Raw genomic sequence first — 24,223 nt, forward strand, 5'->3', positions numbered from 1 at the left:
GGGAAAGGGGGCTGAGGTCCCCCAGCCTGGTGCTGGGGTGGGGGGCGTGGCCTGAGGTCCCCTGGCCTGGCACCAGGGCGGGGGGCACGACCTGAGGTCCCCTGGCCTAGCACCAGGGCAGGGGAGTGCGGCCTGAGGTCCCTTGTCAAGCCCTGCTGGGTGGGAGGCACAGCCTGAGGTCCCCTGTCAAGCCCCACAGGGGGCGCAGGCGAGGCCTCAGGTCCTTGCTGATTGCTCCTTAAGGCTTGTTATGGTAACTTGGCCTCCACTGTGGGTGCAGCCATCTTTGTGGTGGAAGGATGGGTAATTTGCATGTTTTTCTCTTATTATATAGGATAGGATGCCGTCATTGACTTAACTGTTGTTAAGTGCTGCAAGCATGACTGTATATTTAAATAGTTGTGTGTGTTTTAAAATATAGGATACCAGACTTTAAAATGACCATGCAGAGTCTTTACTCCAGCTTCCTAATTTTGCCAGTAGGACCCTGAGGCACAGTGTCAGTTGGTATTTGGTATTGTAAGATAAAACAAAGCATATTTTAGTCTCTGCCTCTCTTCTTGGCATGGAGCTCGAAAACCCTTGTAATTTCCTAAGTGATAAGAACATTAAGAGCACCTTTTGTTTTAATATTTGGTCTGGACCCAAGTTGCTAATGCAAGATATTGAATCCCATGGAAATGCCTGGGTGATAAGAATGTCTTTTTTTTTTTCTAATGAGACAACTCTTGGTAGGCTTCTGGATGGGAGCTGTTCACCAGAAAAACAAGCCATGATTAGAAGCTTGGAACATTCAGCCCTATTTCTCCCCCTTCCCACTTCTCTAGAGAGGGGAGAGAGGGGCTGGAAATTAAATTAATAATTATGTTAGTAAGCCTCCATAATATTTCTGATAGTATGGGGTTCGGAGAGCTTTTAAGTTGGCAAACATATCCACAACTGGGATGGTAGAGAAGTTCTTATGCTTGGGACCCTCCCCAGACTTCACACTATATACCTCTTCATCTGGCATCTGGCTATTCATCTGTATCCTTTACCATATCCTTTAATAAACTGGTAAACACAAATAACTGTTTTCCTGAGTTCCGTGACCCACTCTAGACAAGTATTTGAACCTGAGAAGGGGACTATGGGAACCTCTTATTTATAGTCCACAAGTCTGAAGTACAGGTGACAACTTGTACTGAAACTGGCAACTCAGTAGGACTGAGCCCTTAACCTATAGGATCTGATATCCCCAAGTATACTAGTATAGTGTTAGAAATGAGTTAAATTGTAGGACTCCCAGCTGGTGTTGCAGAAAATTTCTTGGTAAGGGAAAAAATCCTCATACATCTGGTATCAAAAGTGTTCTGAGTGTGATAGTGGTGTGAGAGTGAGGAGAAACACATGTGAAAGACTACTGTGTTTTCTACTACAAGCATATGGATAAATATGAATGTATAGTAGTCCCTCTTATCTGAGGGGTTACATTCTAAAACCCCCAGTGGATGCCTGAAACCATTGATAGTACCAAATGCTATGCATACTATGTTTTGTCCCTATACATATTTATCTGTGATAAAGTTTAATTTGTTAATTTGGCATGAACAACAATCCTATACAACAAAAGCCCAGTGACCAAATGGTGGAACAACCAGAATGACCAGTCGACCAGTCGCTATGATGCACACTGACCACCAGGGGGCAGACACTCAATGCAGACAGTGCGTTCACACAGTGGGAGCAGCTGCTCAGAGGGCAGGTCCACATCCGCTCGGCTGATCTGGATGAGCAGCGCTCCCACAGTGGGCCAATCCCCACAGGCCATGCCTCCCACCAGTGCACAAATCCCATGCACTGGGCCTCAACAGCATCAGCTTCTTCGTTTCAGTATTCTTTACCAGGATAGGTATTAATATCCTAAGTACATGTGAGACATGACTTGTGTCAGCCAGGAACATATTGCTCATTTTTACCTGTTATCTCACTCTAGTTTTCTCACTTTCTACCACTTGCCAAATTTAAACCTTAGATACAGATGTTGAGAAAATTATTTTTGCATATAAAGCCAAAGAAAGTGTCCAGTGTCCAAATATTAATGGGTATTCACCTAGCAATAGAACCTGAGACTTAATAGAGGAGGACTTAGATCTCCAACACTAATGCCTAAACTTGGGAAGTGTTTTATTTTTAAAAAATCATTTCAAGGTGTATTGAGTTGTTGTTATGCATAGAAGGGTTCAGCATGCTTCTGCACTGGTCATCCAAAACAAGTCCAATGTTATATTATAAATCATCTCTGTTACAAGCTCTTACCTCTGCTTTCTAATTTACAGCAGTATGCTCTTCTTTTCTTAGCCCTCACCCATGTCCAAGATTAACAAGTAAAAAGGTCTCCAACTGGATACTTTTTTTTAAGGATCTGAAGAACCCTGAGGTTGTCAAACTGCTGCTTTAGTACACCCCATATTAAATATTTTTCTATAGCCTCAAAAAGTCTAGGCAAGTACAAGTTTGGTTCTGATTACATAATTATGCTACAAAAGTATGAAAAAAATCATCACTAAAACCTCCAGGTGCTTAAACAGCTTGATAGACTATAGCCATTCTACCATCAGCACCCCCAGCTGTGTTGCTTAGAAACATTTTAATTCCAGAAGTATTGAAGGAGATGCAGTCCCTGTGGAGAGGGAAACAGAAATCAGAAGGCTGTTGACAGATGATCTGAGTTGTTTCTTCTAATATACTGTGAAGATCACTAGCTCTTTTCATGAATGATAAATGGACTTTACACAGATCAATGGGTTCAGCAATAAACTGGAACCAGGCTCCATGTCTGAGGCAATGCAGGCCAAGAGGCCCAGAGATTTTCTCATTTCAATGATTTGGTGTGTTTTCTTAAAGGTTCCACAGGAGGACAATGATCTGAGCATTCGGTCATCTCTTGCCTTTTTGTAATGTCTGCTAATAAAAATGATTTTAGAAATGATACTTTAGCCTTTTTGTAACCATGCAGGTGCAGCCAGGTGTCAGTAGTAATGCAGGGTAAGTGGCTCCCTACCACAGACTTTAAAATGCAAGATATGCCAATGACCATACCCTCTGCATCTACCACCTTTCCTGACATAAAAACCAAAGGAAGCCCACATGGGGGAAGATTAGAATGAAAGGCTGGAAGAGGAGAATCCACTTGTGAATCTAAGTGCTACTCCTATGGACACGGCTGAACTTTCCAGGCAGCCCTGACAATACCCGCCTGTGTCTGAAAGATGTACTTAGGCATGTAACCATGTTCCCTGGGAGAGGAAAATTGCTTTCTGTGTCTACAGTCTGCTTATCTCCAGCAGCCGGCTTCAACTAGCTCCTTATCTTTCTGAAGAACATTTTATATTGTTTATTGTTTTGGTAACTAGTTGCAAAGGTTATGCTTGCTAATGTTGTCTAATTGCATTTTTCCTTCTGTTTACAGGCTGTTGAAAAGGCAAAACCTAAGAATAATCCTGTGAAGTAAGTTATTTTTTTATTAATTGGAAATTTTAATTTTAATGGACTCCATGCATGGGAAAAAATAAAGTCACAAAAGAGACCTTGGATTTTGAGTTAATCTCCATTCATGACAATTTAAAAACAACAGAAAACACACACACAAACAAAAATACCTCCAATAAGTCAGGACCAGCCTTTGTTTTTTCCTGTCGTCTTTATCCTGAAGTGCCCTAAGTTGTGCCCAGTTTACAAAAAGTACTATGTGCCATCCATGAGTAGTTGCCAAATGCTATTATAACCATATCCAATGCATAGTGCTTTGAGTCTTTGGGTTTTGCACATGCTAAAAAGCTTACATTTTTAATTGCAAATCTTGGAACAATTACAGAGATGTAAATAGCTGAAAATGTGCCAAGTGATTTCCAGCCATGACGGGGAGGTTCAGCACCTTGGCATCAAGGCCTCATGACTCTGTTAATGAAAAGCTCACGTACTATATTTAACTAAAAGTTTTTCTAGCTAACAGTTATTTCTAAGGCATTCTATGGTATACTCTTAAATTATAAACAAGGTGCATGGCAGTCTTTTAAATATAGTACATCTTAGACATCCTGTTTCTTCCAGAAGGGAGACTTTCAAATTAAGAAGGGTGTACGTCTTGTCATTAAGGTTTGTGACATCTGATTGCAGTGTTATGTTTCATACCAGTCCTCCTAGTCATGTGGCCTAGAGAAGATCTGCTATATTTGCTGGGTTACTATAGGTCTGGTAATATCACATCCTTAGGAACTATGTGTTAATTTATCTCAGCTAACTTCCATTATAGTGGGTATCTGATGTAGAAATGAGGAGTGCATTTATTTTTAGTAGTTTCTGGGAGAATGAATCAGGTAATACCAATGACAAGAAGGCTGCTTGTGTTTTGCAAACTATTTAACTTTTTCAAGTCACTAGGGTGGTGTTTAGCGTACCATTAAATGTAAATTCTAATTCTTTTTCCAAAAGGTTTGATATACTTTGTCTTCAAGTTGAATTTTTCTTAGGCCACAGAATATTCCTTGTTGGGCTTCTGTAGCCTCTGGGACATTTGTTGTCTAGAAATGTATTATGCTGTAACCATCCTATGGATGTAGTTTTAGATGCTGCATTTTTCTCTGGGTGTTCGGTTGTGGATTAAATCTTCTCTGCATCCTGATTTCTTTTCTATCTATGCCCAGAAGGCTTCTGTGCTGTGAGTCCATAACAGGTGAACTTCATGAATTAGAGCATGGTGCTAATGAGGCCAAGGCCAGAACTGTAGTCCCTGAGTGAGCCATAGGTGATCTTTCCCTTAGTCTGACTGCACCCCCACTTTGGTCTATCCACATGCAGATGTGTGCCCCAGATCACAAGGAATGGGACAAGTGCTGGAGGCGTGTAAATATAGGCCCTCCATGGGACAAACACCTCCAAGTTCAAGCCCTCTCAATAGAAAGTGAGTCCCAACCTCCATCTTGGCATACATAAGACTGCCCATTGGTAGTGTGTGGAGCTGCATTAGATCATACTTTAGTGGCTGGAAAGTAGGACTAGTTTTCTCCCTGCTCCTTGTGAGGATTTAACCCTACAGATAATTATGTTTTTATGAGCTCTTATTAATTTACAATGTGACTTTAATGTCTAGCACTTTAAGGAATATTCTAAAGGGAAAGCAGGAAAATTAAAGAGCCAAATAATTAGTAATACAATAGGGAGATTTATACTTTTAAATATATTTGAAAATCTGCTTAGTAATAAGCCTACATCACAGTCATCTGGTAGAGGCTTAGAATTGTCTTCTAATTTAATAAGATACTGTTCTCAGTGTGAGTTTGGGTGTCCTGTTGCACTGGGACTCACAATATCTAACTCACTTGCCTAGCCACAATCATTGGAGCACATTAAGTAGAGAAGTCTCTTCAAGATCTCAACTTAGGGACAGAAATTCCAGAGCCTGGCTCAATTAGCCTGACAGCAGAGCAGAAGTGGAGTTTTAAAATGTTTTATGTATAGTGATTCTCTTTCCATTTCTGCTGTCTGCCAGAGAATTTCAGTTATACATAGTGCACAGGGACCCTAAATAGAATAAGGGTTCAATACATGTACTCTGAATGAATGAACAAGTAAACAAATTAGACACATCCCAGAAAACAGTCCTTGCAGGAGCCTGGCCTGGATGTTTAATGAGACTGGTGGCTCTACACTAGTGGAGTATCAAATCAGAAGGGCCCATGTGTTCTAACTTACCAAGTTGTTCAGTCTCTTATTCTTGAATCATGCCATATGTAAAATAGTCACATGTTGTTCTGGTTTATTTTAGCTCTTCTGCCTCTGATTAGTTACTGGCTTGATATTTTATGCAAGAATTGACAATAGTGTGGGAAGGCCTGGGGAGGGGGAGGGAGCGGGGTCAAAAAGGGACATCTGTAATACCTTCAACAATAAAGATACAATAAAATAATTAACATTTGACTGTTTAAGCATACAGGATTGCTGGAAAAGTAGAGGTCTAGAGGCATCATTTATAGTTAATGTATGAACACATTGGTGAAGATGATCTTATGTGCGATTGGATGCCATCCTCGCGTGCAGTATTTGGTTGATGGTTGAGAAAAAAATCAAAATAAGAAGAATATTTTGTGACATGTGAAAATTATATGAAGTTCAACTTTCAGTGTCTACAAAAAAGTTTTATTGGCACACAGCTACATTAATTTGTTTACATACTGCCCGTGGCTCCTTTTGTGCTACAGTAGCAGAGTTGAGTAGTTGCAACAGAGATCATACAAAGTAAAAAATATTTACTATGTGTCCCTTTACTGGATAATTTTGCTGACCCCTGCTCTAGTTGGTCAGTTAGAAAATGGCACAGATTTAAACTCTTCCATGACTATAAAGCTTAAACTATCAACCCTTTCTCTTCCTGCACTTTAAAACATTGAGTAGGTATTTACTGAGCCCTAATCATTTGTTTTGGAATTTCTGAGGCTGACGTACCATGTAATTCTCATTCAGTGCAGAGATATCACTCTTAAATCACTATCTTTGAAAATTTTTATGGATATAAGATCCATTAACAGGGCAGTGATGCCTCATAAACCAGTGAACACATAGCTAGAGCATACTGCTAGTTTCCCAAGTTGTGTGAAGATGAATATATTGCAAAAGGTATATGCATTTTCTAAAATTCTGTTGTTTCCCAAGATCTAACTAAGGCTAAGTACATTTTCATTAGAATGATGGTAAATGATTATCCATCTAGTTTGTATATTTTCCTGTCTATAGGTTGAAATTCCCCTCCCTATTTCTCATCTATTTGTTCAGTTTATTTTTAATACCTTCATGGTTGCAAGTTACTTTCATCACCATAGGGAGATTGTAGTACACATTAATTATACTCCATATAAAAGAAATTAAATTTATGCTTAGTGAATGTAATCACATAATACACCTGAATACACTAATGACTTTACCTTGAAACATTAAATATTACCTTTGAGAATAAGAATCAAAATTGAACATTCTTAAGATCAGTTATCAGGGCAAGAGATGCTGGGATATTTCTCAGTCTATTGGAATCATGACTGTATCAAAGCTTGGTTAGTATGTTCAAACTGTGGCTCATTAATGTGTCACAGAGACTTTCACTTGGATATTCAGGTTCTACAGCAATTATCTCCAAATATTCATTGTGACAACAGGCCTGAGAGATGTACAGATTTCTTCTACCATATGTGACTCATCACATACATTAAAAAAAAACATTTCTGTTATTAAGACATATGTGATAGTACACTTCTGCAAATGTGAATTGCTTTTGGCTAAAAGCCATGCACTAATAAGTTGAGTTGAATCTAACTGAGCTTGACCTCTATTACCAAAAGAGAGAGGGAAGAGAGAGAAAGAGAGAGGGAGGGAGAGAGCAGTTGTCAAGCATAAAATAAGAATCCACTCTGGTTAGGAAATTACAACTTTTCTTAAGAACAGATCTATTTTATAGCTATTGTGGTTTCATTATTGAAAATGGCAAATAGCCACAAATATTTTCCTGACCATAATTTTGTGAATTATTCATTTATTCACTGAATGAATATTTATTGAGAATCTATGGCATTCCCAGAACTGTGATAGATGATGAAAGAATTAAAAATACATCTGACAGGGCTCTTACCCTCCGGGAGTTTAGAGTCCAGTAGGAGAGATATAATCAGCTTGCAAAGAACTAAAAACAAAATAGAGAGAGATACGTTTGTTAAGTGGGGTACTGATAAGTATGAGGGAAGCTCTAAGGACAAAAATGCTTCTAGTTATCACTATTGGAGAAGGGGTGGAAGAGCAGGAGACATTTGCACCAGGACTTTGAGACTGTAGTGCTGAGGAGGTAGGCAGTGAAAGGTCAGATTGGAAATCAAGGCTCAGAAGTAGTGGAGGTTTAGGACTCTCAGAGCTTATCCAGTTGACAGAGATTAGTTTAGTAGAGTCAAATACCATTGAAGCGCTCTAACTTGTTACTGTGAATCATCAATTTATCCCCTAATTTTTAAGTATAAACAGAGTTCATAGACCTAGGTTCTAGTCCTGAATTTAACACTAGTTTGTTGTATGAAATTGGACACATTCTTTCCTTTCTATAGACCCTAGTTAGATACTTTATAAGGTTCTTCTACCTCTTAAAAAACTAAAGCTTGAAATCCTGTTTTATAGTTATTCTTATTTTAGGACATATTTGATGTTAAAGTTTGACATAGATGCATACAAGCACATACATTAAACATTACATATGTAATACATACTAGTATATGTTTATACACAAGCATAATGCCTTTTCCCCTTATTTCTGCCTTATATATCTGTGAAATGAAAGACAAGAAGCCACATCATTACAGTTTTAAAGAGCTATATTATATAGAAGATAGTGTGGCTCCAAAGACATGATTTAGCTTTTTAGATGATCCCTTAGGGCCAATGGTAATTTTGCTTTTAGAGTCCATATCTCTTGTGAAGCTCCTGGACACAGGCACATCACATATATGTAGAATGTCACTGGGATCACCACATCCTCTCAGAATGATCAGGTGATGGATTCAGTACTGTGTTCCACCAAACACTAGTCTTGTGGGTTGTCTCCTTTAAAAAAAAAAAAGGTTCAACACCACAGAGATTTGGTATTACACTATCACCTCTTTTTCCTGCAGCTTTCCTCTGCACATTTGCATAATTCAGGCTCAAATAAGTCTTATAGAAAGAGGTCTGTTTAATTTTGTCTTATACAAGATTTCCCAAATGTGTTTGACCAGAGGACACCTTTATCCAGCATGGTATTTCATGGAACAAAAAAAATGGATGCTCAAGTCCATGTGAAATAAAATGACCACATAGGGATCTAGACTCATAGATAGTTTTTAGAAACTTAGGGCTGAATAACTTATGTCCAGTCTCTATAAGAGTATTAGAAGTGAGCAGACTATTTAAAAAGTTAATCATGGAAAGGAAAAAAATCCCCAAAGTCTGAAATTGTAAAATATCTCCTGTGTCTCTTTTACATTTGTCATACTCAATGATTTTCCTGAATTACAAATGACATGAAAAGCAATCCTCAATGATTTTAGGGTACATTTAGGAGTAGGTCCTTCTGAATGAGACCCTTGAAGCCAACAGTCCCCAGTAAGCCTCAGAAGAGCAGTGGGTAAGCCACCTGGCCAACTTGTTTCAGTGAGGTATCCAGACCAGTGTACTCCATCAACAAAAATATAGTCAATCTCTAATCAGCTGTGGCCATTTTAAGGGTAGTTAAAGCAAATATAGGAATAAACCTTCTGTCTAAACAGCTGCATAAAAATAAATTGTGCCTGCCCTAGCCAATTTGGCTCAGTGGATAGAGCATCGGCCTGCAGACTGAAGGGTCCCTAGTTGGATTCTGGTCAAGGGCACATGCCTGGGTTGCGGACTCGATCCCCAGTAGGGGGGGTGCAGGAGGCAGCCAATCAATGATCCTCTCTCATCATTGATGTTTCTATCTCTCTCTCCCTCTCCCTTCCTCTCTGAAATCAATAAAAATATATATTTATAAAAATAAATAAATAAATAAATAAATAAATAAATAAATACATTGTGCCCTTTATGTTGTCCAGATAGCTATATTCAGATGCAGAAAGGTCTAGCAATCATCTTCACAGCTAATGAAACTTGCACAATTTTCTGGTCACCCCCTATTTTATAGGTAATTGGAGTTACTTTTTAAAGCAACAACATTCATAAAATACCTCTTTATTCAGTACTTTATAAAATATCATGTTACTTTATAATCCTGTTCTTCTTAGCATTTACTGCTTAGACAAGAATGGACAACTCTGTTTAATTCATTTGTACAAATCAACTCAGTTTTTAATACGTAAGAACTACACCAAGAATTTTATTTTAATGTTGCCATTCAGCAATCTTTTAGAAAACCTAAAAACTCAGAATCTGCTGGAAATTCCAGCAATCCATGCATATGTGTTCTTTTAACAAATGTTAATTTTGTACCTAATATTTGCTAGGCTCAGTTGATAGGGAGATCAATGAGGTAAAGTCTGCCCTGGAGATCCTCACCCTCTATCAGGGAAACAAACACATCATTACACTACAATATAATAGACAGGCTCTGGAATGGAAGCATGTGTAAGCATTCTACTAGGCACAGATGAAGGAGCAAGCGCTACTTGGACGTGGGATCACCCTAGATCAACAGGAGGCCCCTGGTGAACAGTGAGGGTGAAGCCATTTGAGAGAACAGAAAGACACTTGCAAAAGACATAATGAAATAAAAGCAGATGTGGAGTTGTGGGCAATGTCTGGTAGGAAAATGCAGCTAAGGAGAGGGAAAATGTTTCACAGTAGAAGGAAATATCAAGTTTCTGAATGTCAGGAGAAAAAAGAAGGAAAAGAGTAACTGTGTATGCCAAGATACCTAAAGTATCACACTACTGAAGACTCATGCCTCACTTTTAAAATTAAGTGTAGAACAGTGCAATGTTGACGAAACTAAGAAAATGCTAGAAATGATTCTAGGAAGTTAAAGGTTAGAGTTAGGGAAGGATTATAAGGTGCCCCTTTTTAAACTGCAGAGAAATAGACATATCAAATCTTCTCTGATTATATCTGGCTAATCCTTCTCTGCGAACTTAGATGTAAATCTCATGTAGGGCTTCTTTGGGCACCTAGCTGTTCCCTTGTGGCTTTACCAACACTTGATTGTTCCTTCCACTTTTAAAAATTTTACTTTCATACACCAATAATGAACTCTCAGAAAGAGAAACTAAACAAAAAATCCCATTTACCATTGCAACAAAAAAATTAATATACTTAGAAATAAATTTAATCAAGGAAGTAAAAGACCTGTACTCAGAAAACTATAGGATGTTGAAAACAGAGATAAAGGAAGATATAAACAAGTGGAAAAATATACCGTGTTCATGGATTGCTAGAATCAATATCATTAAAATGTCCATACTACCCAAAGCAATCTATAGATTTGATGCAATCCCTATTAAAATACCAACGGCATATTTCACAGATCCAAAACAACTACTCCAAAAATGTAAATAGAACCAAAAAAGACCCCAAATAGCTGTAGCAATCTTGAGAAAGAAGAACAAAGTTGGAGGAATCATAATATAGGATATCAAGTCATACTACAAAGCCACTGTACTCAAAACAACCAGGTACTGGCACAAGACCAGGAATATAGATCAATGGAACAGAACATAGAACCCAGAAATCTACCCAAACCATTATGCACAATTAATGTTTGACAAAGGAGGCAAGAACATACAATGGAGTCAAGATAGTCTCTTCAATAAATGCTGTTGGGAAAATTGGACAGGTACACACAAATAAATGAAACTAGACCACCAACTTACACCATACACAAAAAAATAAACTAAAAATAGATAAAAGACCTAAATGTAAGTCATGAAACCATAAAAATCCTAGAAGAAACCATAGGCAGCAAAACCTCAGACATCTCTCATAGCAATATGTTTACTGATACATCTTCGAGGGCAAAGGAAACTAAGGAAAAAATAAATAGTACTACATCAAAATGAAAAGCTTCTGCACAACAAAAGAAACCATCAACAAAGTGAATAGAGAGCTCACTGTGTGGGAGAACATATTTGGCAATGATACATCTGATAAAGGGTTAATCTCCAAAATATATAAGGAACTCATACAACTTGAAAAAAGGAAGACCAACAATCCAATTAAAAAATGGGCAAAGGACCTAAATACACACTTCTGCAAAGTGAACATACAGATGGCCAAGAGCCATATGAAAAAATGCTCAAAGTCACTAATCACCAAAGAGATGCAAGAATGGCTATTATCAACAAATCAACAAAGGACAAGTGCTGGCAAGGATGTGGAGAAAAGGGAACCCTAGTACACTGCTGGTGGGAATGCAGACTGGTGCAGCCACTGTGGAAAACAGTATGGAGTTTCCTCAAAAAATTAAAAATGGAACTCCCACATGATCCAGTGATTCCACTTCTAGGAATATACCCGAAGAAATCAGAAACAGCAATCAGAAAGAATATGTGCACCACTATGTTCATAGCAGCACAATTTAAAATAGCTAAGATTTGGAAACAACCCAAGTGCCCATCAACAGGTGGGTGGGTACAAAAAGCTGTGGTACATTTACACAATGGAATACTATGCAGCTGTAATAAAGGAAGCACTCTTATCATTTGCAACAGCATGGGTGGACCTAGAGAGTATTATGCTAAGTGAAATAAGCCAGTCAGAGAAAGAAGTATTTCACTCATATGTGTAATCTAATAAACTGATGAACAAAATAACCTATAGCAAAGATGGACCTGGAAAGTATTATGATAAGTGAGATAAGCCAGTCAGAGAAAGATAAGTATCACATGGTCTCACTCATATGTGTAATCTAATGAACAACATAAACTGATTAACAAAATAGACTCAGAGACATAGAACCATATGGTTCCTTTTACATTATTCAAACATCTAGGCTACACTGAGATATATTATTTTAGGCATGAGACATAAATTATTATTCTAAGCTTCGTTTTCTGACTTTAATCCACAAACATAAAAATACTTTGTGAATGTGTTTTTATCAGCTGCAAACATAAGCACAGTAGGACTATTTTTCTTTTTAGGGAAATTATGCATGTTCCAGGATAACTACACACAGGGTTCCCAATAATAAATCAGTCCTCTCTCAATCACAAATATGTTTAAAGTCAGGAGTCTGAAGTCATAAGTTCTTATTTAGTTGACTAGTAGTTTGGGGTGACTACTATCAAAATTATATATAACTATCAAAATTATTTTATTTGGACAGGGACTGAAATAGGAAACATATAGTTTCTGCTTTACTAAAGCTTTTACCTAAACCAACAGAATTTATCTAGAAAGCCAACATTAAAAAAAAATAAGGGAACTCATTCTTCTACAAGAAAATGTTTCTATATATAGAATTTACAGCATGGGAGTAAGTTACATGTCATTATAAACTAGTTTTTATATGTACGTGCATTTATATACTCTGTGCCTTAATATACCCACATGTTCCATGTTAATTTAAACCCAAGATTGAATTGTCACTGGTGTTGGACAGGCAGAGGCAGCCATAACTATAGAAGTTCTCAAATCTTTCTCTCAGTGTCAATTTCTCTGTCCTCATCACCCTCTAATATTTTCACTGCTTTTCTCCTCTCAGTACCACATTCCCACAACTGGGTTCCATGTAGCTGGGAAAACACTTCTGATAACTCTTATGGCCTTTTGCTTATTTTTAGCAGCTTCAAGGAGTATATAATTATAAGCTTCTATGGAAGCCTGTGAGTTACTAGCAGGACAACCCAGGGCAGACAAGGAGCTCATCCATACTCATTTGTCTCTGTATATCAAACCTTTCAGTGTACAATGGAGGAATCTGCTAATAATAGCATGTGCATGTAGAAGCACACCTCATTCATATCTTTTCCACTAGTGAGAGATATGTATTACTATGAGCATTGGTTAAGTGAAAGTTCAACTTGTTTCAAATCATAATGCAAGGTTTTACAAAGCAAACTGTATGTACTAGCAAACTTGCTTGAAAGGTATATGTGGTTGTATTTATACACTATCTGCAGAAAAAAAAGGTACACTCATATATAATTTAAACCTCACATCTTTCCTAAAGTATGTTTATGTGATTGATACAAGATTATAGAGGAGAACATTTAAAGGGAACAGGAGAACTTAGTATTTTTAGCACTACAGAAATATCTGTTTCCATACCTGATACAACTAAAAAATGCTATGTGTTTTTAAATCCATCCAAATGAGTTCTGCCCTACAATGATAGAGCTAAGCACAGCCAGTCCCTTCTGCAATGACACTATTGTAGTGCAAAGCCTGTTGGGAGATCCTTTTAGAGAGTTTCATCACACATGTGTGTGGTTCTTAGTGATATATGGTAGCCTATGAATGTGGGTTTAACTTTTGAAAAATAATCCAGGAACATGACACAGAGCCATGGATATTGAAAGAGTGGTTTAAATAATTAACTAAATAATTAAAAAATGGTCAATCAAGGCTATTAATGTGGGTATTGTTTCAAAATAATAGTGATTTTCTCTTGTGGATAGTGAATACCCTGAAGAGAAATTTTACAAAGGCTTAGTGCAAGATCAACATCATTAGACAACCACCCTGTGCAAAATAGCAACCCCTCCAACATATACATTCACCATTACTTTCAACCTACTTTATTTTTTTTCTCTTTGACAATTTTCCTCATTCTGTATTTATCTATTTGTCTGTCAATTGGATTAAACAATATATTTAGCTATAATCTAGTTGTCTTTGTTTTGAAGTGTCACCTCCCACCAGAATATAAGGTTCACATGATTAAGAACTTTGTTTTATTCACTGTTGTAACCCTAGAACTTGAAACAGTACCTGGTATATAGTAGGAGCTCAATATATGTTGTACGAATGAGTGTAAGCATGTATGCATATGACTCTGAAGTTCAGTCATCTTAGTTTAGTATGAGAATTAGTTTAGTCTTGGAGTAAGCCTGATTTTGCACTGCTCTGTGGATAATCACTGAATTCCTTATTAACCTTCATGTGACTTACTAACTTTCCCTGGAAAGTAACTAAAGTTTCTTTTAAAATAATCTATGTTCCATATTGGTTTGACTCTGAGGCATTTTAAAATTAGTTTTACTATCTTTATAGAGCTATATTTTACCTCACAAATGATTCTTCTGGTCTATACTCACCTTCCTAATTAGAATATGTTCCGACTCTTGATTTTGAAGGGAGGGCACGAGGAGAAAGATACCAGATTTTCTATGGGTGGCGGTTAAGCATAAGAAGTTGAGTTTGATATCATTAGGCATTTTCAAGAATGACAGAAGGCATACATTTGTCACTGAGGGACAAAGAAACAGAAAGGTCATTAAGTTAACAGCTGACAACACATGCTATTTCACATTTAAAAAATATTTTATTGATTTTTTTACAGAGAGGAAGGGAGAGGGATAGAGAGGTAGAAACATTGATGAGAGAGAATCATCAATCAGCTGCCTCCTGTACACCCCCTTCTGGGGATGTGTCCGCAACCAAGGTACATGCCCTTGACTAGAATCCAACCTGGGACCCTTCAGTTCACAGGCCAATGCTCTATCCACTAAGCAAACCGGTTAGGGCTATTTCACATTTTTAAAGGCAATCTTGATGCTCAGAAATTAACAGGATGGTACACACAGTAGCCAATGCCAAAACATGCATACTTGCCCTCTTCCTAAGAACTGGGGAGTATAAGAAGCATCTGATTTCATTTTCTATTTCCACCATACTTCACTGTCACACATGAAGTAGTCTTTGGTAAGTTTCCCCATTGGCCCATATAGCTTTAGAAGTTGGATGGCCCAAAGTAGTTAGCTTTAAGGGAGCTGGTCCTTAAGCAAGGCTTGACACATAGAGTCATAGACATTTCTGGCCACAATGGTTTAGGCAATATCTCTGTGAAGTGCTAAAACTAAGAAAGCTTTTTAAATTTCATATTATTTTCATGAATATGTAAGTAATCAAATCCCTTAGTCACATCTCAGTGATTTGGTTTAATTTTTCACTTTATATTGATGTGTATAAATAAAACTGAAAAACAACAAGACTATATTTCAGGAAATAATACTGCTACAAGGTTAGTTTTGATTCATACAGCATTTTGTAGAATTGAATTTCCTGCTCTACACTCTCAGGTGTTGTTCTTAAACTTGCAATAATTCAGGCTGATTTTGTTGGAAAATCATCACTGGATGAGGAACATACTTAAGAGGAAACTTTGTTTGGGACAAACTAGTTTTGATGCCAGTGACACATAATCTAGGCTGGCGCTGTTAGAATTCCCAGTCTTTCTGTTCATTCAGGCAGCACATTCATTAGCAATCCTTCAGACAGAGTATATAACTGTACACATTAGAGAAATTTACTTTGGATTGCTTGGGAGACTTATTGGCTAACAGGTCAGTAATCAAATTGTAGTTCTTAGCAGGCACATTAAATATTTGACTAGTGGTTGCAAGACTCACTGTAGTTTTATTTCAAATACTTATCATAAAACTATTTTACGTAATTATCTAGGACGACAAAGATCCTGAATGGATGACAGAACAGCATTATGGAGGGTAGGGTGAGAGGAAAGAGGATGATGATACTAAGTAGTGAAGCTCTCACGGTACCTTTGTAGGCATCAATCATTTCCTACTTGTCAACTTTTTAATTATAAAGGAGTTATTTTGACATGACATTGCAGCACAATTATTCAGGAGACCCAAATTCAGAAACGTGCCCCAGCTCATAAACTTCACCAAGTGGAAACTGAGAATATTATGGACAGAATATATGGAGTCTCTAGGAGGAAGGAAGGGAAAGAGGAAACTGATAGAGTAGCCACCTATCAGGTGGCTCGGTAACCTTGGGTAACATTGACTCTGGGGGTTGAAAGAAAAGGCACTAAAAACTGGTTTGATTCATGAAAATGGGAGAGTTGGAGGGATGCCAGAAAGGATAGTTTTATGAACAAGAGAGGAAAGAACAGAGAGGATGCTCATCAAAGCATATAGTGTAACTTAGCCTTTGAACTTCTTAAGCAAAACTTACAATGGGAAGGTGAGAGAAGATGCCTCTGTTGTGTTCCTGTTAAAAGTCTCTCCACTTACCATACTGTTGTCTGTGTCCTTGAGTCTTTCTTTTTTGTTTTCTTTGCTTAATCCCTTCACCCTTCTCATGCAGCCCCCAGGTAAAGGGGTGATAAATGGTGTGGAAGGAGACTTGACTTGTGGTGGTGAACACATAATATAATATACAGATGATGTATTGTAGAATTATATACCTGAAACCTTTATGATTTTATTAACCAATATTAATAAAATTAATGTCACCCCAATAAATACAAAAATAAAATAAAAGTCTCTCCACTTAAGCCACTCATTGGAGCATAAGAAAACTTGGTCAGAAATAATGTGTCTAATGCCTACTTCTAGGTTTTTAATAATACAGACATTAAGTGTAAAAGACAATATGTCAGTCTGTGCAGACTGGTTGGTACCATTCTTTTATGAATTTTGTACCCAGGTGATTATTATTATTTAATAGAAAAGGAAAGTAAAACAATTCCCAGGATCCAGCAGTAACACAAAGCCTTTAACTACTGCTGTAAGTGGTGTATGGTTTAATACTTAAATTTCTAGCAATCAAGAAGCAACCTTGTGCAATATCACCAGAGCTCAATTCCCAGTGGGCATAATGGAGATGATTAGATATATTGAGTTCTTTGTGTCATTCAAAGAAAGCATAATCTTATACACATTGGTGTTAGCTTCCTCTCACTTCATTTCAATTTTCAATAACCAATGTCATCACATGTAATGGTTTCTTCATAATGAAACTTCATGTCAAATTGGATTTGTCTTTCAAGTGAAAGATTATTGTGAAGCCTTCTGAAATCTGATCCTTGAAATAATTTTTGCTGTTACAAAAATCAAAGATATACCTTAAATCCCCCCAAACAAGAATAATGCAGAAAATGAATAATAAAAACAAAACATTTAAAAAATAAAATTTATATTTCTGCTTTTGATATTTGACAGGCCTGGGGAAAGAAATGCTCTGGTTAATCAAAATAATTTGGTTAATGGAACTACCACATGTAGAATGAATGAATTTTAAGGAATTAGAAGAGAGTGAATACCCTTAATAAGAAACAATGCCCAGCATAATCTAATCCTTTTTCAATAATTCCAGAAGACCAAACAAACTTAATACTATCAATGGTTCCCCATTGTGACTTTTGCACAGGAAATCTAGTTGCTCAAAATTCTAGCTCCTTACTGTTGGTGAAAGTGTAAATTGGTGCAGCCACTATAAAAAACAGTATGGAGACTCTCAAAAATTAAAAAAATAGAGCTACCATATGATCCATTGATTCCACCTCTGGGAATATATCCAAAGGAAATGAAATCACTATCTCAAAGAGAAATCTGCAACCACACGTTCATTGAAGCACTACTTATAATAGTGAAGACATGGAAACAACCTTAAGTTTCTGTCAACAGATAAATGGATAAAGAAAATGTGATTTATATATATAAAAAGCCAGCATCCGTAACAGCCATAATGACCCTAACGAACGGTTGCTATGATGCCCACTGTGGCCAGCGAACTGGCTAATCAGGGTGCAGGGCTGCCAACCTCCTGTACCCTCTCCCCCTGGTCGCCCACTCCTGATCGCCCCCCACCCCAATAGGGGGCAGGGCCAGCTGGCCAACCTCCTGCAGCCCCTCCCCTGCCCAGCCCCACTCCAGATCAGCCCCCCACCTTGATCAGGGGCAGGACTGCCAGCCAACCACCCATGGCCCCTCCCCCAGGCTGCTGGCACCCCCACCCCATTTGGGGGTGGGGCCAGCTGGCCTCCTGGGCACAGCCCCTCCCCATGGCTGGCCCTGACCCCAATTGCCCCCCCCATCCCCAATTGGGGGCGGGACCCATTGGCCAATCACCCACGACCCCTTCCCCCAGTTGCACAGCCCTGATCGGGCCTGATCAGGGCGGGCCGGCTGGCCAACCTCCCACCATCTCCTCCTCCCGGCAGGCCCAGCCCAATCCAGCCGGATCCCACCCATGCACAAATTCGTGCACTGGGCCTCTAGTATATATATATACATATATATGTATTATTTGTAAAAAGAACAAAATATTGCCATTTGTGACAGTGTGGATGAACCTTGGGGTCATTATGCTAAGTGAAATAAGACAGACATAGACAGTCAAATACTATATGATCATACTTATATGTGGAATTTAAAACACTGAACTCATAGAAACAAAGAACAGTTTGGTAGTTGCCAGGGAAGGGGTATGGGAGGAATGGGTGAAGGGTGTAAACTTCCAGTTCTGGGGATGCAATGTATAGCATGATGACTATAACTAACAATGCTGTACTGTATACTTGAAAGTTACTAAGAGAGTAGATCTTAAAAGTTCTTACCACACATATACACACAAATGGTAACTTTTTGTGAGGTGATTGATGTGTTCACCAACATTATTTTATGACTAGAGGCCTGGTGCACGAAATTCATGCACAGGGGGCCCTCAGCCCAGCCTGCACCCTCTCCAATCCGGGACCCCTTGGGGGATGTCCAACTGTGGGATTGGGCCTAAACTGGCAGTTGGACATCCCTCTTGCAATCCAGGACCACTGGCTCCTAACTGCTCGCCTGCCTTCCTGCCTCATTGCCCCTAACTGCCTCCACTTGCCGGCCTGATCTCCCCACAACTGCCCCCCTGCCAGCCTGGTCACCTCCTAACTGCCAGCCTGGTAGGCCCCTAACGGCCCCTCTGCCGGCCTGGTCACCCCCTAACAGCCCCCTGCCAGCCTGGTTGCCCCCTAATTGATCCCCTTCTGGCCTGATCGCCCCTAACCACCTCTGCCTTGGCTCCCGCCACCGTGGCTTTGTCTGGAAGGATGTCTGGTCTCATTGGCATATTACCCTTTTACTAGTACAGATAATCATTTTGCAATATAATAAATCAAACCCTCATTTTATACAACTTAAACTCACATAATGGTATATGTCAATTATATCTCAATAAAATGGGGAAAAAAAGTTCTAGGTGCTTAGATACATCCATTCTCAGTCTCATTCCTCAAAGTATCCAGTTTTGTTCCTAGATGTGGCAATTTGGTGTTAAATCACCCCTTTGTTATACCTGCTTTCTACTACCTCAACAAAACAATATCAACTTCACCATGCTGTGAAAAACATTATGGTGGTGTCTGCACAAATTCTCCAATGACCAGATAAGTCAAGAATCACATAGACAGCTTGTCTACTAATTATCCAACATGAAAATAGTTGAATTATTGAGGTTTTGTGATAAATTATTGAGAACAGAACTTCCCCACAGCGTTTCAGTGGCATAGATTACAGAAATTCAGATATACTAATCCTTGTAACCTTCAAGGTGGCAGGGTCCAGGAGCCCTGGAGTCTCTTGACCACAAATCATAGTATTCCAGTCTTTTCCTATGTGGAGGAAGAAATGGAAAAGTTTAGAAAACACTATTCTAGGCATTTGTTATGCATCCATTTTTTTTTAATTACAAGTTTTCAAAACAAGGTAACATAGACAATGAAAGATTAATGGTCATGGTTTTCTCTTTCTTCAGCCAATTTGATGGGCTAAGTTAACATTTCTCTTCCATGGATTGTATTTTCAAGGATGGTAATAGATGTTATGTGTTTGTGGGTATGGATGTTTGTGAAGATTGGTCAAATAATATATGGTGAATGCTGGGCTAAAAGAGTTTTCTTCTAAGTTAAATTTTGAACCTTTAATATTCCAATGTATACTGTAAATATCTAAGGGGGAATACAGCTTACTGCAATGTTTCCCAAACTTATTTGACCTAGAAGCCTTTTGTCTGTGGAATATCACAATCTACTTTTAGACACTTGGATAAGTAAAGCTGGGTTGCATTAATGATACAATGCATCAGCGGGATAAGCAAAATAATTCTCATTAGAGGGTACCCCATCAAACCAGAAACAAAAGTTTCTTTAGCTAACCTGCTGTTAGTATATGCAGCACTAGAACACAACCTGGAAAGCTCACCAACCTACTAAGGGGGCTACCAGTCTGAATCAACTAGAGAGTGTTCCTGGGCAATAGGTAAAGTGAACTGGAAAATTGGAGTAATGGTCTAATGAATTAGATAAATAGAAATACCATATTATCTAGATTAGCATCCCCTGAAACATCTGTCTCTTAAAACTATCTTCATCATAGACAAATAAAATGGAGTTTTTGAGATGATAACACAGTTTTTTAAAATATCTGTTTTGAGATACAATTCACATAACATACAATTAACTGATTTAAAGTGCACCATTCAGTGGTTTTTAGTAGATTCACAGATTTGTGCAACAATCGCCACAATCAATTTTAGAACATTTCCATCACCTCTTAACAAAACCCTGTGCCCTTTAAGCAGTTACTCTCCATTCTTCCCTCCACCCAGCCGTTACTACTAATCTACTTGCTCTTTCTGTTTGTCCATTCTGCACATTTCATATAAGTGTAATATGACATATGGTCTGATGCGTCTGGCTTCCTTAACTTAGCATGATGTTTTCAAGGTTCATCCATATTGTAGCATGAATTTGTATTTCATCCATTTTTATGGTGGAATAATATTCCACTTTAGACTACTGTCTATCTGTTCATCAGTTAATGGGCATTTGGGTCATTTTCACCTTTTGGCTATTGTGAATAGTGCTTCTATGAACATAGGTGCACCAGTTTTTGTGTGGACATGTTTTTAATTCTTTTTTTATTTATTCCAGGGAGAGGGATAGAGGGATAAAAACATCAATAATGAGATAAAATCATTAATCGGCTGCCTCCTGCACACCTCTCTACTTGGGATCGAGCCTGCAACTCGGGCATGTACCCCAACTGGGAGTTGAACCCTGACCTCCTGGTTCATGGGTCAACTCTCAACCACGGAGCCAAACTGGCTTGACTGCTTTTAATTCTTTTAGGTATTACCTGGGAGTTGAATTGCTGGATCATATGGTAACTCTATGTTGAGCCTTTTGAGAATCTGCCAGACTGTTTAATCCAGTTGCTGCACCATTTATATTATTACCAGCAGTGTATGAATCTTCCAATTTATTGATAAAATCAACATTTGTTGTTATCTGACTTTTCGATTATTGCCATTTTAGTGGGTATAAAGTGGGATCTCATTGTGGTTTTGATTTGCATTTAACTAATGATTAGTGGTGTTAAGCATTTTTTCATGTGCTTATTGGCTAATTTGATATCTTCTTTGGAGAAAAACCTATTCACATCCTGTCTTTTTATTGCTGAGGGTTTTTTTTTCTTTTACTAATTTCAATTAATTAATTAATTAATTATTTTAAATCCTCACCTGAGGATATTTTTCCATTGATTCTTAGAAATATTGAAAGAGAGGGGGAGAGACAGAGAGAAACATTAATGTGAGAGAGACACATTGATTGGTTGCCTTCTTCTGCACGCACCCCAACCAGGGCCAGGGATCGAGCCTGCAACCAAGGTACCTACTCTTGACCGGAATCAAACCCTGGACCCTTCAGTCTGCAGGCCGATGCTCTATCCACTGAGCAAAATCAGCTAGGGCTATTTTTATTTTTTATATGTTTTTTTAAAAATTGATTTCATGGAGAGGAAGGGATAGTGAGAGAGAGATAAAAACATCAATGATGAGAGAGAATTATCAATCTGATGCCTCCTGCACACCCCCTACTGAAGATCAAGCCTGCAACCCAGGCATGTGCCCTGAATGGGAATCAAACCATGACCACCTGGTTCATAGGTCAACATTCAACCACTGACCCATACTGGCTGGGCTCATTATTGAATTTTAATAATAATTAAAAATTCTAGTTAAAAGTTCATTATCAAATATATGACCTGCAACATTTTTCTCCTATTCTGTGGGTTGTCTTTAAAATTTATGATGATGTTATTTGGAGTACAATTTTGTTAAGTACAAAATTTTTAAATTTGATGAAATCAAGCTTATCTATTTTTTTGTTGTTGTTGCTTGTGCCTTTTGTGTCATATCTGAAAAACCATTATCTAACCCATGGTCATGAATGTTTGTACCTATGGTTTCTTCTAAGAGTTTTAAGTCTACATTTCAACTACATTCTTTTGCATGTAGAAATCCAGTTGTCCCAGAACCATTTGTTGAAAAAAAACAAACAAACTATTGTTTCCCTATTTAATTATCTTGACATCTTTGTCAGAAATCAGTTAGTGGTAAATTTGAGTATTTACATCTGGACTATTATTTCTCTTCTATGGATCTCTATATCTATCCTTATTCCAGTACCATGCTGTCTTAATTTCTGTAGCTTTGTAGTTGGTTTTGAAATTGGGAAATGTGATTCCTCCAACTTTGTTCTTCATTTCTCAAGATTATCTTATCTATAATATGTCCCAATTATACATTTTTTAACTTCACTTTACTTGTATAGACACAGAATTTTGCTTAAGAAGGTAAACCTTGAGTAGATATTTGGACTTTGTATATGTGACACAAGACAAAAACTTAGCTCAATACAGAAGTGGATATTTCTAATTCTGAATCCAAGGACCCCAAGAGAATGGAATTGGGAATCAGACCTTAAATCTATTAAATAGTCTCTGCAATAGTGTATATTCAATGTCCTCTCCAAACCTGTGTGTTTACACTCATGAATTACTGTAATTTGAATTTCTCTTACAATGATATTGAAGATGGTGATTCCCCATTGTCTGCATTGTGGATGAGAACCACTAGCTGACTCTAACTAGGGAATGTGACCAGGAAAATGTCTTTCATTTTCTGCATTCCAAATATATAGTGAGGAGAAATTTAATAGCATTTTAAATGTATTGAGAGATTTTGCAACAAAAGTAATTTATAACTTGATATGTTTAATGCTTATAATACAACCAGAAGCCTGGTGCATGAAATTTGTGCACTGGAGGGGGGTGTCCCTCAGCTCAACCTGCACCCTCTCCAACTGGGACCCCTCAGGGGATGTTTAAACTGGCAGTCAGACATCCCTCTCACAATCCGGGACTGCTGGCTCCCAACTGCTCGCCTGCCTGCCAGCCTGATCACCCCCTAACCACTCCTCTGCCAGGCTGATCAACACCTAACTGCTCCCCTGCCGGCCCAAACGCCCCCAACTGCCCTCCCCTCAGGCCCAGTTGCCCCCAACTGCCCTCCCCTGCAGGCCATATGTGGCTGTGGGTGCTGCCATCTTTGAGGGCAGGGCAGTCAATTAGCATATCCCCTCCTTATTGGCTGTGGGCACTGCCATCTTTGGAACAGTGTGAGGGGCAATTAGCATATTCCCCCTTTATTAGATAGGATTACTCTATTATGTGGATCCTTCTCAAAAACATCTAATATCTTATGGATTGGTAAATGGTATTAAGTATGAATGGTATTCTTCAATTCTATAAACTATTCTTTCTACTTACAAAACAGGGTGGTGGTATGGCTATTGTATCACATATCCAGGGCTTTCTATTCCATGTTTTTACTTCTTGGTAATTTTCCATAATTTTATAAAATATTTTAATATGACAAAGTCACTTCAATTGCACAATCATTATAA

At 38.2% G+C, this 24,223-nt stretch overlaps 1 protein-coding gene across 4 annotated transcripts in view; it reads left to right on the forward strand.

The window, feature by feature from the left end:
• Positions 1 to 24,223, forward strand: part of AFF2 (AF4/FMR2 family, member 2) — a 598,244-nt gene that overhangs the window by 495,138 nt on the left and 78,883 nt on the right. For all 4 annotated transcript variants that reach the window (XM_014544018.1, XM_014544019.1, XM_005871569.2 and 1 more), the window contains one exon: positions 3,452 to 3,489. In XM_014544018.1, the coding sequence (XP_014399504.1) occupies positions 3,452 to 3,489 (38 nt within the window). The remainder of the gene's footprint in view (positions 1 to 3,451; positions 3,490 to 24,223) is intronic.

This window comes from Myotis brandtii, unplaced genomic scaffold, assembly GCF_000412655.1.
Source record: "Myotis brandtii unplaced genomic scaffold, ASM41265v1 scaffold345, whole genome shotgun sequence".
NCBI classification, from domain to species: Eukaryota; Metazoa; Chordata; class Mammalia; order Chiroptera; family Vespertilionidae; genus Myotis; species Myotis brandtii.